This window comes from Eurosta solidaginis, chromosome 5 (assembly GCF_040869045.1).
Source record: "Eurosta solidaginis isolate ZX-2024a chromosome 5, ASM4086904v1, whole genome shotgun sequence".
In the NCBI taxonomy this organism is placed as follows: Eukaryota; Metazoa; Arthropoda; class Insecta; order Diptera; family Tephritidae; genus Eurosta; species Eurosta solidaginis.
Genome location: NC_090323.1, coordinates 229,195,903 through 229,215,462, shown reverse-complemented (window position 1 = coordinate 229,215,462; position 19,560 = coordinate 229,195,903). Strand labels below are relative to the sequence as shown.

The 19,560-nt window shown below is 36.6% G+C and overlaps 1 protein-coding gene across 4 annotated transcripts in view; it reads left to right on the top strand.

Moving 5' to 3' along the window:
- LOC137252707 (pleiotrophin-A-like) overlaps positions 1-19,560 on the top strand; it is a 326,419-nt gene that overhangs the window by 267,933 nt on the left and 38,926 nt on the right. For all 4 annotated transcript variants that reach the window (XM_067788755.1, XM_067788752.1, XM_067788754.1 and 1 more), the window contains 2 exons: positions 2,969-3,367; positions 15,994-16,131. In XM_067788755.1, coding sequence (XP_067644856.1) covers positions 3,148-3,367; positions 15,994-16,131 — 358 coding nt within the window. In that variant the 5' untranslated portion in view covers positions 2,969-3,147. The remainder of the gene's footprint in view (positions 1-2,968; positions 3,368-15,993; positions 16,132-19,560) is intronic.

Below are 19,560 nucleotides of genomic sequence, written 5' to 3'. Positions count from 1 at the left end.
TCCACTTTTGAATCCACGCGATTTTGTAAAGTTTTCTTGGAACGTTTATTGTAAAAGCAAAGCCATCAAAAACATGGTCAGAAACTTTGCGGCAATTTCGTAAATCCTAAACTGAGAAGTATTGGCTGTAACTGAGAAAAACTTGTGATACCACTCAATTTTATTAGCCTTCGATAGGTTACAGCTGCTCGGACTGGATTCGCATTGCTTGTACCCCAGACACATTTTTCCAGAAGCACAGCACAAACCATCACATTTATTGGCCCATTTTTTGGCAGAACATTTCGGGCAGATCCTATTCATAATGTTACGAATATTAGCAATATTAAGGGGTACTGCCATCTCTAAGCCGATGCTAAGCAGTGACTTGATACACATCAATAATTCAACCATTATGTCTACACATATGTACATATACGCAGCTGAGAAGCAACGCACAACCACATGCATATATCTGAGATACTCCCGAAAGTATGCAATGAGAGAAGCTATAAAATCGTGCAATTGTAGTTACAGCTGAGAAATTTGATAGCTGATGGCCAACCAGTAGATTCTGGAAATGGAAGCGCCTAGAAGATGCAACGAGGAAATCAAAGAGTATAAAAGGCAGCGACAGATAGAGACGCTAGAGTCAGTTTCGATTAAGTACGCTATCTGTCGGGCAATAGTAGAGTTATTTATTTTGAAGTACTTTAATAAAGGCTATTTTGCATTATTAAATATTGGAGTTATTTATTCAACAGTTTAGTGATTCGAACTTAGCAGAAGGTTGCAAATGAGAGGATTTGCAGTAAATTCGTTACAATAACTCTAATTTGGGCGGAACAGTGCTGGGCATAATCAATCTGTGGATCGTATCTGAAAACCAATCTATTACTTTGGACTAAAACTCAATTGGTAACATCAACCTTACGTCTGTTGTATTCTCTCAGATTCCGAAGGCCTTCGGAATGCTTAGAGGTCAACTCCTTAGCCCGAGGCATACCCATATACTTGTGCTTCAGGTCGCTGGACCATCGACTCTCGCGAGGGATTTGAGCGTTTGAAAAATTTGGTTCAGCAAGCCGTTGTAAGCGCTTAATGTTCTCTCTCTGATTTGCAGGACGAAATAAAGTATTTCCAAATGTTAAATATTCGATGCAATACATCTGCGGAGCAGAAAAATTTATTGAAACAATACGAAAACAAGTAAGAAAGTCCAAGTTCGGTTGGAAAGGAACATTACATACCCAGCTGTGCACTTGAAATACTATTGTGGTTTGCTTTGTATGGTTGAAAGTGTTACAAGACTGCGCAATAATACATATATGGTTCTATTTTGAACTCATTTTCGTTCAAAAGAAGCAAAAATGATGCAGAGGCTACCACGAATGAGCTCGAGCGGGTAAAAATCTAGTTTAACAGTTGTAGCTATGAAAAAAATATTTATGCCAAATTTCGTTCGGATTGGGAGATTTTTGTTCGACTTAAAGTAACCTGAAAAGAGTAACCAAAAAAGGGGCGGGCCCCGATGTCGAAAAAGTTTGCGTGGTTATCTTCTGCTGGTGCTCATTTTCAATATCAATATATTATGGGTTCATGTAAGCCCGTATACCGAATTTGGTGAGAATATCTGAATATATGCTCAACTTATCGTGTTAACGGATGGACAGACGTACGGAGGGAACCTGTGTATAAGTATGGCTGGGAATAATTGCACGAAATTCGAAATTCGAAATTTTATCAAGTTAAAAATAATCCATATCACATTATGCATTGTGCATAGATGTCAAAATTACAAATAGAACCGATCACGGCCGCCGTGTTGTGGTGGTAGTGTGCTCCACCTATCACACCGAAGATCGTGGGTTCACGCCCATGGCTAAGCAACGTGGGAAATTTAGAAAAAGATTGTTTCAATTAGAAAAAAGTGTTTCTAGGCAGGGTCGCCCCTCGACAGTGATTTGGCAAGCACCCCGAGTATATTTCTGACATGAAAAGCTTTTCTGTGAAAACTCATCTGCCTTGCAGATGCCGTACGTAGTCGGCATAAAACATGTAGGTCCCGTCCCGCCAATATGTAGAAAAAATAAATTAGAGCAAAATGCAAATTGGAGGAGCAACTCGGCCTCAATCTTCTATTATGAAAATAATTTCTTGTTTGCTATTTCTTTAGCTCACTCCTCCTCTTTGTTTTACTCCCATTTCCTCTCCACCTCCATCTACGTCACAATATTTGTCTTCGTCTGCCGCCTTTCCTCTCGTTGTGTTTCTCCTTCTTACTCTTCTTATCTCTTACTCTCTCTCGCCCTGACCCTTATTTAGGTCAATATCGTAACAAAAATCAAGATGGTGAAAAAAAACGTCCCCAATTAACGCCAATATTAATACTTTCGCTTGCTATCCGTATCGGTAAAACTCATTGAGGAATACCCCTGGTCAACTTTTAGGTCTATATCCTGGAAAAGGATTGACATATCAGACTCAAGGAAATCATTGAAGTCTCTCTGCCAACAAATGTTCCATTACTGGACACGCGAGCACTCAAACCGCCGTTGAAACAGTTAACACGAGTACTTTCGGAGCCCTTCGGCTTGCACTACTATGGAGTGCTCCTGAGATTATCTGAATTCCTGGAATGTTACAAAACAAAACCGATAATATATCGGCTAGACATGTAGAAAGGATTTCAAAAGTATAAAGATTTTAGGCTACCTTCTAACCTATTAACCCCAATTGCAATGCAGGCAAGTAAAAGCTAAATATGGAAGGATGAATAAGGAAATATGTATGTTAATTGAGTTACAACAGAGCTGCTATGAATTTATTTTCTACACTTCCCTCATTTGCTTTTTTTCGTTTGTTCAGAAAACAAATATCCTCCAGCGACAACTGACTTAAGTTACAACTTTGTATACGTTTCTTCCCCTTAACTTTTTGTAACAAATGACATCATTTAAATATTCTTTTATCTTACTTTTACTTGCAGGTAAAACAAAAAAAAACTTTTTAAAATATATAGAGCACTCCCAGAGCAGAACTAATAAATAAGGCATACAGCACTCTACGGCTGCACAACTTTTTCGCACATACATTTCATCCCGCAAGCACAGTGCACGCACATTCATACACACGCACCGCAGCACCAAAAACATTTCATTGTTCAAAATGCGACGTTGCCATTTAATTGCGCTGTCGATTGGGATATGTGTGGCAGCATTAGCGTTGTTGCCTGCAAATGTATGCGCTACTACAGATGTGCAAGAGACGCCATTGGCGTTGCCTGTTGCCGAACAGACACAACCGACCACGGCTACACAAGGAGAAATTTGGGAGGAAGATGATCATGAGATTTTGATACGTAATGAGCGTGGCACAAAGAGTGATGGTAAGTTGTGAGGAATTGTTTAAATTTAATATTTGAAGAGTATTTTTATGTTGGAAATACTCAAAGCAACAAAGTGCCAAGTTTTATACTCAAAAGATTTACTGGAAAGTTACAAAAGCTCAAATCGGATAAGGTGCAACTGCTTTTAGCCATAAGTTTTTATTGTTGTTGTGTTAACAGTGCTTCGCCAATTCAATGGAAACGCACACTCACGAATTGTCTTTAAAGTCCTATAACGTGAGTCCAATGAAACTGGCAGTTTCAACAGGGGCGGCCCATAGGGAGATTGGTGTTAGAGGTGCAGGTTTCACATTGCAATTGAAAATACATTACGTTATCGGGGTTGATTATGGGCAAGTAAAATTTTAACCTGTTACAGTATCCAGAGCGAAGTTGGGCCAGGATGACTCGAGTCTCCCTTGGTAGTATGCTTTCTTCTTCTGTAAGAGTATGATATTATAAATTGATAACGGGGGTCCCGGGCGTATCCTGGCTGTTGTTGTTATTGTAGCGATAAGGACATTCTCCGAAGGCCTTGGGGAGTGTTATCGATGTTGGTGATCCTTTGACGTATGCAGAAACGGTAGATTCCGGTACCAAGCCCGACCATCGCGGGAATGATTTGTTATGACCACATGCGACCTTCTAGGCCATAACTCCCACCCACCCTCTAGATCCATGAGGAGCTCGGGGTCGCCAGAGAAACAGGATTTGCCACGGATAGGTGAGGTTGACAATTGTATTTTAGTCGCTTCTTACGACAGGCATACCTACCGTAGGTATATTCTAACCCCCTAATGCAAAAATGTATCGCTAAATAATGTAAATTGTTCGCTGTTCAATATATTAATGAAAGTTTTGGTTTATGTTGTATTGTTATGTTAAATTGTGCAGTATCCCTGAGGAATGTAATCTGCAACCTTTCGATGCAATCGAGCAGGTGCAATTCATTTCCATATACCGGAACAAACTCTTTGGTTAAAGTTAATGGCGACCTGGTAACCCATATATAGAATTAACTCAGGTTAGCATCACTTCTTCTCATAACGTGCTAATGAGGCATATAACGTACACGGCAACGGAAAAACCTAGTTCTGAAAATGTGAGAATGGCAATATACCCGATTGAAATAATAACGCTCCACCTAACAGTCAAAAATCGTGCAACAAATTCTATGCATATTTCGGTCAACGTGTGCATGACTCTAAATTCGAAGGGGTACTGCCCAATCCACATGAAGCATCCAGTGTGCTTAGTATTTCAAGCAGACTTATGTCTAACGCATCTGGCTCAAAGCAAAACAGCTCCGTCAACTACGTTGGTGAGCCCTATAGTGAGCCTTCCAATGCGGTTAGTCTACTATTGGCCAGAACTTCACTGCATGCCTAAAATAATGGTAATACAACAACACTTCGAAAGCGCCTTTTTCAGCGCGGTTGAAAGCTCTCTGCTTGCAGTCACGTCTAAGTTTTAGCTTGGGAAAACAGGATATAAATAAATATTCTTGAAGCTTTTGTAACACACAGTACTTCGAAACTTTGAGGGTCCTTGTTTTGTAACAAATGTATCTGAGTGAGCTTAGTGATGAAATGCTTGGATTTTAATGTATCAATTTTATAGCTATTAAAAGGGCAGATCTCAAGTTAGAAAAACTTTCTCTTAGATATTTGAAAACTGATATGTCAAGTATGAAACAACTCAATGTTTCCAGCTCGTCATGCTAATGCATGCTCTATTAATAGCTTTTCACCAACTTATTTATATCGCCCTTGATTGTTCCGACTTCCTTTGGAAATACACTATAAAAGTCTAGCTACAGTACAGGCTACTTGTGATTTACATAAAGATTTTAGAACGTCAGTCTATTCGTAAAAGAGTTTTTACATAAAAATTTCGAAGAAAAACACAATAGTGATAAAGCGGATCACGGCAATACTGCTGCTGTTCCCGAGGTCCTTTTGAAAGCCTCATTAACGCCTGGGCCTAAGCTATCCTGCCCACCACGGGTTATATATACGAGACCTCAGTGATATCTGTTGTGCAGATGCCAACATTTTGTCAAGGCTAACAGTGTACAGTGTTTTAGCCAGATAAAACCCCATAAAGTAGAATCGGCCTTACCGCCATATCAAAAGGAATTAACGATGGATTTGTTAGAATGCCCTCCTCATTTAGTTTCTAACAAATCTTTCCGTTTAGCATAATTAAACTTTCAGCATATTATCTTAATCGAGAGAAATATCGCAAAAAGAACTATTTCTGTTTTATTACGATTAACTACGAATGCACATCAATCTTCCCAACAGACTCCATTAGTATGTTCAGAAAGCTCTGCAAAAATATTAATGTCAGGGTCCTGGAAATTAGCATTTAACCAGGATTGCTAGCATCAGCTGAATTGACAACCACACGTTAGCTGCTGGCTTGGATATCTTCTAAGATCCCGATTACAACTACAAAGCCGAGTAACCGTTTTAATAATTGTAATAAGGTCACATTATAGCTCATTGAGAGGCAATTTGGTGAAAAAGGTAAACAAAGGACCTACAGTCCTTTTAAAATTTCATTTGCTTTGAATCAAATAATTAAAACAAGTAATTTTAAACAGGATGTAACAGTAAAATACATTACTTAAAAGCTACTAAATCTAACCGAACTCTTTTTTGTCGTCTCAATTTCCAATTATTTTCAACATATTCCTTGTTCTTTTTATACCCAGCAGCATTTGTACACAGAATATTATAACTTTGATCGGATAGCGGTTGGTTGCTACAGGTATAAAGGAATGGAGATAGATATAGACTTCCAAATGTCAAAATCATCAGTATCGAAAAAAAAATTGATTAAGCCATTTCGGTCCGTCCATCTGTCTGCCCATCTGCCCATCCTTTAACACGATAACTTGACCAAATATTGAGACATATTCACCAAATTTGGTACACGGGATTATCTGGAGCCTGATTAGAGAGGTATTGAAAACGAGCGAAATCGGACAATGACCACGCCCACTTTTTCGATATTGATATATTAGAAAAATAGAAAAAATTTGATAATTTAAGAACGAATGCCGCTAAGGTAATAAAATTTTGTACGTGAATTGGTTTATGACGCAACACATAAATTCCAAGAAATTTTAGAATATCGGCGTGGCACTACCCACATTAAGAAGAACATTTGGAAGTTTAACAAGCCGTAAATCAAAAGCTGTTTACGATATTACATTGAAATTCGGCAGAGACACTATCCTTCCAAAACTATATAGACTGAGAGAAGAAAATCAAAATCGGTTAAAGATCACGCCTACTTTTCCTAAAGGTCTAACCTTAACAAAGTTTGCAATAACGATCAGTAATATATGGGGTATTCCATCCCATTTCGACCAATTTTGAACCCGACCCCTTTAAAATTGACTGAAAGTTTTTCTTCTTTTTCTAGCTTACGAAGGACGTTTTTCAGAAGTTTTTCAAATTTTTTCATCCAACTCAAAAAAAGTTATGAATTTTTAAAAAAACACCGTTTTTGTTTTCAAAATGCTATAACTTTTTCAAAAGTTTACCGTTTGGGATCTTTTTTTTTTAATTTGTTTTTAAATGTACTTTTCGGAAAAAATTCAAAAAAAAATTTTAAGTTTTTTTTTTTTGTAATTTTTCAGTTTTTCGAGATTTTTCGAATATCGCCCTTTTTTTTCTCATAAAAAACTTCAATCAATCCTGTAATCATCCCCACTAATCCCGGAGTGGGCCGAGAATTTTTTTGTTTTTTTTTTATTTAATTGAAAAAAAAAACTTTAAAATTTTTTTTGTATTTTTTCCGAAAAGTACATTTAAAAACATATTTTTTAAAAATAAAATGATCGCAAACGGTCAATTTTTGAAAAAGTTATAGCATTTTGAAGAAAACACCGTTGTCCAACTCAAAATAAGTTTTAAATATTTTGAAAAAACGGTGTTTTTTTCAAAATGCTATAACTGTTTTTTTTTATCGGCCTATTGATAAATCATTCAAGGTTCGAATCGAGCTCAAGGCCAGAACAATAATTTTTTTCTAATGATAATTATTTTTTTTTTATTATTTTTTTTTTTAATTTTTCTAAATTTGAAAAATTGTATTTTGATGTTGCTTTTATTTTTATTTTCGGCCTTTCAAAAGTTATATCAAGAAGAATTTCCGAGCTCTAGGCCACACATAGTAAGTGTCAGATTATGTTTGTGCATTTATGGTTTTTATAGAAAAATGTATTTTTTACAGCCCTGAAGATGATTTCTAATTGAAATCGAAATATTGACAAAATAAATAAATACAACATATATGGTATAATCAATTGCATTTTTATTACTAATATATATGTGTGGCCTAGAGCTCGGAAATTCTTCTTGATATAAATTGTATTTGGTTTTTGGAATAGTAAGTAGAAAATTTTTCAGACAACCTGCCATAGCTGCGCAGATAGATCCATTTCGAAGGGTGTTAAGCCTTCATCATCAGTACGCTTTAGGCATGCTAGCTAAATGGTTAGCGCAGCATGCCTAAAGCGTACTGATGAAGAAGGCTTAGCACCCTTCGAAATGGATCTATCTACTTACTATTCCAAAAACAAAATACAATTTTTCTAATTTAGAAAAATTAAAAAAAATAACAATAATTATCATTAGAAAAAAATTATTGTTCTGGCCTTGAGCTCGATTCGAACCTTGAATGAAAATGCTATAACTTTTTCAAAAATTGACCGTTTGGGATCATTTTTTTTTTTTAATATGTTTTAAATGTACTTTTCGGAAAAAATACAAAAAAAAATGTTAGTTTTTTTCAATTAAATAAAAAAAAAAAAAATCTCGGCCCACTCCGGGATTAGTGGGAGTGATTGCAGAATTGATTGAAGTTTTTTGTGAGAAAAAAAGGGCGAAATTCGAAAAATCTCGAAAAACTGAAAAATTACAAAAAAAACTTTAAAAATTTTTTTTAATTTTTTCCGAAAAGTACATTTAAAAACAAATTTTTCAAAAAAAAAAAAGATCCCAAGCGGTCAATTTTTGAAAAAGTTATAGCATTTTGAAAACAAAAACGGTGTTTTTTTAAAAATTCATCTTTTTTTGAGTTGGATGAAAAAATTTGGAAAACGTCTTTCGTAAGCTAGAAAAAGAAGAAAAACTTTCAGCCAATTCTATAGGGGTCGGGTTCAGTCGAAATGGGATGGAATACCCCATATATAGTATATATCTCATACAACCGATTATTCAGATAAGAAACTTTTCGTAATTTCTGCCCCATTTTCACAGCTAGAAGCTTCAAATTTCACCGAATGCTTACGAACATTTATTGTTATCTGAAAAAGCTTTAGAGATCGTTGGTATATATAGTGTTGTGACGAATATTAGCAACAATAAGGGATACTAAAATCTCTAAGCCGATGCTAAGCAGTGACTTGTATGCACATCAATAAATCAAACACTATGACTACACATATGTACGTACACACAGCTGAGAAGAGACGCACAACATATAGATATCTTATCTGAGATGCTCCCAAAAGAAGGCAATGATAATTGTACTAGTATCTCTCATACATACACGCGCATATGAGAAGCTATTAACGTAGTAATTTTATAGCTCATAACTAGTAAATTCTAGTAAATTCTAGAAATAGAAGCGCCTAGATCTCTGCACAACTGTAAGAGCAAGAAGGACGTATTTCCTCGAAGATGGAGGCGCAGGACACAAAAATATTGCAACCCGAGAACAATATCGATGCCGAGATTGAAACATTGCGAAGTCATATACAGGAGTTGCAACTAAATCGCCCAGCTGTTTCAGCAAGCAATCCGAAGGTAAAAACTCCATCTTTTGACGGATCTGTTCCTTCCAAGGTGTTTAAGCTTCAAATTGAGAAGAAATCAGCAGTGAACAACCGGAATGCTGAAGATAAAGTTGCTGCACTGTTCGTGGCATTGAAAGGGCCTGCAGCTGAAATCTTACAGACTATTCCAGAGTACGAAAGGAACAGTTATGAAGCAGTGATGGCAGCTGTCGAGAGCATAGGAAACAGATATATCAAATTGAGTTGCAAAAGCGCTACCAAAAAGCGAATGAAACTTTGCAGGAGTTTGCGCCGGATGTCAAATCCTTCAAATTCGGGAAGCCCGGTCACACTGCACGTCATTGCGATCTTGATCCTAGTGGTTTCAACAACATGGGTGGTCTTAATAACAAAGCTGGAGGTGATGAGCAAGAGCGAGTAAGATGTAGAGATCGAGAGCTAGCTCCAGCTATTGAATGTCCTGTGATATATGTGACGCAAATTGGTAGAAAATCGAGCAGTCTTACCGTCAGAGGGAATATGGATGGCAAAGAACGTGTACTGACTGTAGATACGCGAGCATCTCATTCCTTAACCCGATCTTACTTGGTCAACAGGAGAGTAAAACCGCTACCTGGAGCAAGGCTGCGTACGGTCACTGGCGAGTATAACAAGTCCAGGGAGAAGTGATATGTTAAGTCTTAATTGGAAAGGTCACAATTCAACACAAATTCGTTGTGGCGGAGATCGTTGATGAAGTCACTGGGTGGACTCCTTGGTTGACCATGACATCAAGATCGATATGCAGAGATGGGTGATGCGTTATGAGAACCAGGATGTGTCACTTAACTTTAGTTTTGAAAAAGGTTTCAGCAGTAAGAGATTCTAAAAAAACCACGAAAGTCAATGGCAGCAGATCGGGCAAGGATTGATGGAACGAATGGGCAAAATAAAGCGAAATCAAAAGTACCTGCGAGGAAAACACTGGCATTGACAAACCCTAACAGAAGCACTATAACGACTGAAAGAGTTTTCCAGAAATAATGCAAGGGTGGCTTCAAGCAGCCAGAAGAGACGCACAAATACATGCAGATATCTTATCTGAGATGCTCCCAAAATTAGGCAATGATAATTATGCTAGTATCACTCACACATACACGCGCATATGAGAAGCTATAAACTTAGTCATTTTGTAGCTGATAACCAACTAGTAAATTCTAGAAGTGGAAGCACCTAGAAGTATGCGAACGAGAAATTACAGAGTATAAAAGGCAGCAACAGTAGAGGCACGCAATCAGTTTGACTTAAGACGCTATCTGTTGAGCAATAGTAGTGTTATTGTTAAGTACTTTAATAAAGGCCATTTTGCATTATTGAATAGTGGAGTTATTTATTCAACAGTTTAGTGATTTGAACATTAGCAGAAGATTTGGAATAAGCGGAATTTCAATAAATTCGTTACAGTATAAAAAAAGGGAAAAGGAAAACTCGCACATAGCCTTAACTACATTTGACTGATATTCTACCTCAATAGTGGTTTGGTTGTGCTAAGAACAAAACTTAAAAACATTTTTAAATTGTGCGGGACCCGCCTATTATTTTACTCCTTCCAAAATACTTTTAATGCCGTAAGTCGAACAAAAATCTCCCATTCCGAACGAAATTTGGCAATCCGAAATATTTTTTTTTCAAACTTAAACTTTTTAACTGCATTTTTTCCGACTGAAATTCATTAGTGTATCCTTTTTGCTTCTTTTGAACGAAATTGAATTCAGAAGAGAACTACATATGTAATATCGTGCACGCTTATAACACTATCAACAACACAGAGCAAAAAACAAAAGCGTTTTGAGTGCACAACTAGGTATAATTTCTTGGGTTTTACCCGAACTTAGACTTTCTTACTTGTTTTCCAATTATTATCAACCTATTTATTTTTTCTTTTTTCTATGCTTCGCTTTATAGTCTAAGAGCTGCTAAATGTTTTTGAGGCACTTTGAAAATTAAATATGTTAAAATTTAATATTTGAAAATTATAAAAACAAATAAGCCACATTATTAGGTTGGGTTTAAAATTTTGCCAGGTCAGTGCAAAATATTTTTTTTAATTGAAACAAGTATGGACGGGACTGTCCTCGGCTGTGCTGAAAACTTCATACCTTTCATGAATGGGGCTGAACAATAATATTATCCCATTCGTAATATCCAAATAATCGGGTGTATGAGATAAGAAATATATAGTGAACAGATGTACATACTTCAGCGATTTTTAAGATAAATATAAAATAAAAAAATAGGTAGGTAGTTTGTGTGAGGATGCAATGTTTCACGTTTTTGTGGTCTGCATGTAAAAGCTATGACCACGAATTACTTATTTCAACAATATGTGAGGTAAGCGTAGGTTTTTGATAAAATTTGATGCTTCTAGCCGTAAAAAAGGGGCAAGAATTACAGTTTATATGGGGTATATAATATATATACTATATACTATATATATACTATACGTAAGCATTTGGTGAAATTTGAGGCTCTAGCTGTTAAAATGGGGCAGAACTTGAGAAAAGTTTCTTATCTGAACAATCGGTTGTATGAGATATATACTATATATACCACCGATTTCTATGATTTTTTCAGACAACAATATATGCCATACACAAAAGCATATGGTGAAGTTTAAAGCGTCAATCTGATAAATTGAGGAAGATATGACAAAAATCCTCTTTTTCTGAAAAATCGCTTTTATGGAGAATATATGCTATAGTGGTCCGATCCGGCCGGTTCCGACAAATGTCTAATCGGACACCTAAATACTCCCGCTCACTAAATTTCATCAAGATATCTAAAAAATTGAGAGACTAGTTTGCATACAAACAGACAGACGGACAGACGGACATGGCTAAATCAACTCATCTCTTCATCCTGATTATTTCGGTATACTTAATGGTACTTCTATCTATTTTCCTTTAAGGACTTACCATTGTGGAATTCGTGACGAAATTAATATACCATTTCGTTATCATGAAAGGTATGAAGTTTTCGGGACAGCCGAAACCAGTCCCGTCCATACTTGTTTCAATTAAAAAAAAAATATTTTGCAATGACCTGGCAAAGTTTTAGACCCAACCTAATAATCTGGCTTGTTTCTTTTTATATTTTTCAAATATTAAATTTTAACATATTTAATTTTCAAAGTGCCTCAAAAACATTTTTAGCATACAAAAATAAATTTTTTTGTTAAATTCAAGGGCAGTCTCAGCCCCGCCACCCCTTAGCCAGTTCTGCATTTCTATACTTAGATACCCATTAAAAAAGTGTTGTACATAATTTTCATTGTGCCTCAAATACCTGCTCAAAAATGCTTACCAGCTCTCCTAATATTAGTTTGTACAAATGTTCGCAATGTTGTGTTTGTAATTTGATTAATCACGTTTTTTTTTTTGTGGAAATAAGTTGTCGTTTTAATTACAAATAAATTAGATTGGTAAATGCGCTTAAATTAGCAACGATTTTTCTTTTTTTCATTGTACTCCTGTCTGATTTATTTTGAGTTAACGTGTTTGAAAATGTGACAGCGCTTTTCCATTAAATTTTTGTTGTTAGCACGCTTATAACAATTTAATTTTCTCTAATGAAGACAATCATGGGTAAATTTATAGCGGTACTTTGCTGACGAGCTGTAAAACTGACATCGAACAATAAGTGACCTGTAACATTTGACATGACAGGTGGAGAAAATAGAATTCGATGTTGACAACCTGTGTGCACAACGTTCGCTTTCAGCTATTGCAACTGTTGATCATTAGTTGAGTGAAAATGCTCTGAATCAACCATTCGGTGTTTTTTATTCACTCAATTGCTTGGATTTTCCGCCAAATTACTGAGCACAATTTTCTTGCTACATTCGGGCTACCAGCCCACTCAACAAGGTCGACGGCTACAACGTCAGGGTTAACGGCCATAACGTTAAGGTCAACGAGCATAACGTCGATTGACTTTTTGACCACTTCAAATCGCCATAAGGTTAATTTAAGTTTAAACCATTTCAACGAACCATTTCGAACTAAAAACTGATCCAATGGAGCTCTTGTGAAAAGCATTTTATTCAACTAAAAGCCTATATAAAATTTAGATATTAGCGCTATTTGTTATACGAAATTTTCGCCTGCAAGGCTTCTTATCCTGTACTCTCGGTTGTTATGGCCATTAAGAAGTATCCTCGGTTCTGCAACTATTATGAAGAGAAAGAAGTTTCCAGCAGCATAATAAAGAGGCAACGTTCGGCTGTAAGCGACAAGACTGCTTTAGAAGTCAGAAATGGCTTTGTCACAGATTGTGTGGCAGGCGAGCCCTATTGAACAATTGGATCTAAAGTTGTAAATGACGGTCGCCGACAACGGCTGTGGAGGTATGTGGGAGGTAATGCTAAGACTAAGGCATTTTCAGATAGACCAACGACAGCTACAACTAAGATACCGGCTGTCGCGAAAAAACTAATGACGTAACGAAGCTGTCACTGACTCTAGCGCTGCTTGATCGTAGCATCGCTTTTGACGGATGACTACCGAAAACTTGAAGAAAACTTCTTTAGAAAGTGAGCTTATAACCTTAATGCCCAAGCTGATGCGTTAAGAACCAAATAAGCAGCTTTAGTAAAAGTATGGATCTCATGCTTGATGATTTTGGATGATACGCTACACCTTCTGCATAGTCAGAACCCAAACACACCGACACGGGATTTGATGGAAACTGATGTATCTCGACCCATGGAGATGGGTCAGCACTACATTCTCCTAATAAACAAGCTGGCGGCGGTTTTGTTGTACACACAGTTTAGGAAAATATCTTGGGTTATAGGAAGAATTAATCTTCGACTCGGGTAAGGAAGGCGCAAGCGTAACAATCATAACATTCTTACACCCGAGGATGCCGAAAAGACCCTTAAAATAAGCGAGCAACATGGTGGCATTTCAGAGGATTCAAGCACTTAATAAGCGCAATAAAAAGCTTTACAACGGGGGTGTAGATATCATGGCAAAGGTGTCTATTAATCTGACGACAATAACGTTAAGAAAACAGATACTGCTCCGCAATTCTACTTCTGAGGACCAGGTAGTGTTAGTCGTCGAGAGGAAGACTAAACAGGCTTTATTTTGGCACCCTGCACCCTTATAGAGGAGAGTTTCTATTTTTTGCTTGCTGCAAGGCAATTTGCAGATATCCAACAGGGGTAGTGTCCGTACGTATATTGGTCCAACATCTAGCAGTATTCTTAATATCACATTGAGTTTTGGCCGTGATATATAAAGGTATGATTCAAAGGTCTTTGATAGACAACAGTTTTCAGATCAAGCGTATGTCAGCTTTAACATTCCTCTAAATAGTGTAGGAATGAGATGAACCTTTAGAAACCTTAGGTCAACGAATTGGTATAAATTCCAGAAGCATTTAGAAGCAAAACTGGGACAACCCAAAAATGTTTCCAAAATAGAGGAACTGTAGGATTACAATATCTTCCTATCAAAAAAGCTTACGACTGCATATACAAATTGTTTTTGGACTTGTACCTCTTCGAACTTTCTATTTCATATCATGAGGAGATTAAGGGTCACGCCACCTAGATAGCAGAGCCTCCACTTTGCCAGAGCAACGCATTCGCAGAGAATGTGAACAGGTGTTTCATACTTCAGATCACAAAAGTGACAGATCTAATAGATTTTACTTACTTAGTTGGTGTCGTGGACTACAAAGTCCCGTATAGTACCTAGTCGGAGTTCGCAGGCCCTCTCTGCTTGTATTAATGAGTTTGGCTTATATTCTCGTTGCTGGCAGTACAAACAGTTTTGCCTGTGTTTGCCATAGGCATTCAACTGTATTACCTGATTTGTCTCCCAGTTACTAATGGTTTCCCTAGTGTGTGCCTTTGTGAGTCCCCAGAAGAGATCTGGAATATAGAATCCTGCATAGAACATGGATAGGCTAGATAGTCTGCCTGTTAATTACCTCCTTGTCCCTGATGCATGCAAGCCATCCTCACAAAACCTTGTTTTTGGCTTCTATATCATTTAGATCTCTCGGGGATAAGCACCTTCGCAGAAATTCTGTATCTCAAGCTTCTATTGTTAGGATTTCAATATAAAAAATTGTTGGGTATTGGTATTGATTTCTTGAAGTTCAGCACATAGATAGCAGCTCCCGTATTTTCGTCATCAAGTTTTGATCCATCCGTGAACCAGACCTCTAGGTCAGGGTCTGTGTATGGATTCTCTGCTTCCCAAAAAGTTCTGTCCACAATGGACAGCTCAAAATTCCGTGGGATTCTGAGCGTAGGTTGCATTGCATTACGTAGTTGCAATATGGGGTTTTCTATGAATTTTCCTATTAGTTTCATATGCCCTGTCATGTGCCAGATCTTAAGCTCAGAAATATTTTGAAGTCTCAATGCAGCAAGTGTTGCCTCTTTCTCTATTAGAATAGAGAAGGGAGGTGTTTCCACTAAGACGCAAAGTATATCAGCAGAGTACGTTCTCATCCAGCCGTTATGCCAATGCAAACTAGTGTATGCACTTATTGTTGTTCTTTTCGTGGTCTTCGGCCATCAAACTAAGCGAGCAGGTGTGACTATTGGCTCCATAAATGGCCAGTAGACTATTTTGGGAGATGCCTCCCATGTTTTGCCATAGAGTCGATTGCATGCGAACAGCTCTACCTGGTATATAAAGCACTGACTTATCGACACAATGTAAACACTTCTGTGTTTTATTACCTATTTTTATAATTTAACATTTATCACATACTTAAATACAACTAAAATATCCTTATTCTAATTTTTCAGGTCTCTCCTGTCGTTATGGCAAAAATCCATGGACTGAATGTGACCAAAAGACCAATACACGCTCACGAACGTTGACATTGAAGAAGGGCGATCCGGCATGCGATCAAACGCGAACCATACAAAAGAAATGCAAAAAAGGTAAGTTCCAAAGGAAATATAAAATTAGAAGCAACAACGAATTGAAATGAGAATTATTTATCTTACCATTAACAAAGTTTAGCACCATTTAAACCTAAAAGTATGCAATAACTTTTAGCAAATTGCCTTTTCCACTTTACACTGCATTATTTGACCAAATGCGATCAGCAACTTCCCAACGGATATTACCACACAAACACATGCAAATACACAAACGCATTTTTAAATTATCAGCAGCCACGCCATTACATGGGTCAGCATAATTGCTGACATTGCTTTTACTACGCTAATGCTGCTAAGTTGTTGTTATTGTTAGTAGAGCACCGCGCAGTGATGCCATCACCATTAACTTTTTGACAATCTGCAACGTTAAAGCGAACGTCATGACCATCATCATTATTTCGCCTCGCTGACGCGTATTTACTTTTTATCATCATTTTTCAGGGCACAGCGGGTGGCCATTGCAAATAATAATGGCTGATTGGGTGGCTGCGTTCATGTAATGGTTGTACAGCGAAAAAGTTTTTTTGCTGGCGTTAAAAATGAAGAAAAAAGAAAATTGAAGGGATGCTGCAGCCTCGCAAAATTTTTGATACATTTCGGTATGGCAATTCAACGAAAATTAATATTGAAGCTAAAATGGAGCATTATTCATATTAAAAAACGTGCGGACATATTTTTTGGGTATCAAGGGAAATAATTTTTGTATTTACATACATAATCCTCTATGTAAAAAGGTGAGCAAAGAAGGTGTTGTAAGCTGAAATTCACATTGTATTAAAGTTCAGCTCGAAACTGCAGGAAATGGCGGCACCTTGCTGCAAAGAAAATTATCTGGGCCGACGTACTCAAATAACGTAATTTTTTTTTCGTTAAGTCCACCTCAAGTTTAGTTGTACTAGCCAGTACGTGAAGAACTCACATACACTGAATGAGTACATTTTATTACCAGAAGTTTCCTAAAAGCCTAAACTGAAAAACCCTATCAAAATCAACGGCATGTGGTAAAAATTAACCCTAAGCTTTCTGAAACCTACGATGCCTGCTGCGTCTACAACTGATAGTTGAGCCACACCTAATAGCTGGAATCCTAGCCTGGCATGCGCAGGATACGAACGCAGTACGTGTTCGATCATTTTCTACTTCATGTCGCACTTCCTACATCTGCTATCGATGCCGAGTCCCATCCAAAACAATGTCAGGCAGTGTATAAAAGCAAATGGAAAGCACACAGCACAGTACTGGAAATTTACAACCTATTGTTTTTAAACGGTTTCATTTAGCTTGACTTGACAGACCGGCCGTTGTGAATGAATTTTGTAATTAAAATTTAAGTAACTTCCCGGTAAGCTACAAGCTTGAAACTTGGGAAAAAACTACGATGGGTGGCGCTTGGATCGAAATATTTAAAAACAAATCGTATTTGTGGTCCGAGTTGGCTCATATTTGGAACAAATATTACATACAGTGACTTCAAAATATTTTGGAGTTGGAGGAGGGACAAGCATACGTTGCGCAGAGTCGAGTAAAGTCTTTGGAAGGATTATGTATTAAGATTGTAACAAATTGTCAGCAAAGAGTCCTTGTAAATGAACTAAATAGAATCAGAAATAATAGGCAATTAAACAAAGACCAAAAACTTGAAAAATAAAATAAAAATTCTTAAGTTAACTGGTTTTATTGAAAACAATAATTTCATGAAGTAATAATAATACTAAAATCTAGAAAATAATTAGATAGGTCCTAGGTACTATTCATCACACTCCTCATCAATCTAGGGCGTTGATCAGACAATTAAATAAAAGCGTCGGGCGCGTGAAATTTCTAAAAATGTGAGGCGTAGCATAACCTGATTAAGGTTCAGTTGGTCTTATATATGACTATCAATAGAAATTTTACGCGTCCAACGCTTTTATTTAATTGTCTGATCAACGCCCTAGATTGATGAGGAGTGTGATGACTAGTACCTAGGACCTACCTAATTATTTTCTAGTTTTTCGTATTATTATTACTTATTGTAAATATTGTTTTCAATAAAACCGTTGAAGTAAGCCGTCAATTGTCTCGCTCTACATTCTTCTTTGTTCCGTCATTCGCCTATATAAATAGTTTTCACCAATGTTGTCCCCGAAAAAGTGTTGTTTTTCCCATTTTTTAGGGGTAAAATATGGTAGTTTTAGTACTTATTTCACCAGTAAGTGAATACCGATGGACCTTTACTGGATTTAATTACAGAGATATATCATTTGAGTATCGTTGGTGTTGGCTTCCATAAGTAAGGCTGTGCTAAACTATTACTTTCATATTCTTAATGTTTCCATTATATATGTATGTTTAATTTGTTCCAAAAAAACTTGAAATAGATCTTTGTTAAAACAAACTATTTGTATTCAAGTCATATCCAACTAAGGATTTTCGCCTGTGCAGCGCTACTGAAGACTTTCGAAAAATGTTTTGTCATTTCTGCATCAAGAATACCAAAACTGTCGCATTGCACCTTATTTATGTGAAAACTTCGCTAAAACAATAAATTTATAAATATAGTTACAAAAAATTTCAACTCACTGTTGTTGTTTTGCCCTAAAAAACAGACCACTAAGGTAAGAAGAATGTTATAGTTATGGATTGTAATTTAGATTATATGTATCCCGCTCGATTGCATCGGCACCATCTGGTTCTAAGACGACTGCCGCCGAGCTTTTTTATCCCCTTATATATTTTAGTTAATAATAACTTGGTAACGTTAGTAATTCTTCATGAATTCCATTGTCAAGAGCTTTTGAGGTATCTTCTGATCAAATTTGTATGATATATTAGAAGACCATATGTTTATTTACGAATCTTAACGACATATCAACAAGGCAGATGGAAATAACAATGGATTTTTAGGAATGGAAACACATTTAAAAGTATTTAAAAGATCACTTCCAAGTGTGACTGTAAAACTTTTCATCAAATCAGAAACCCATTTAAATGCGCAAAGTTACTGCAGTTCAACTAAATAATGGACACCACTTCTCTCTTTTATGTCCGGTTTTTCGATGAAAGCTTCATCTGTAGCTGAAGTTCAGATCATTTTACTTTAGACTCATTAGTGGATTTTATTGCTCATTACAGTTTAAGTTTTTGTATCCCCTTTTGCATTGGCATTAGGTGATAACAGTTTATGTAAGAGCATTCGTAGCAGGGTATTTATTTTTCTACTCCTATTTTTTCAAAGCGGGTAAAAATGTTAGCCTCTTCTGACTTTTAAAGTATATCCCTACCGTTTCAGATAGCGTACATCTTCTGTCTTTTTTTATTTACTTCACCTGGTGATTCCACCATGATCGTTCATTATTGAATTCTCTGAAAGAAGATTTTAAATATTTCTCGTTTTTCTTTTCCTTTGCTATTTATTTTTGCCCCTTTCTATGTCATTTCCTATTG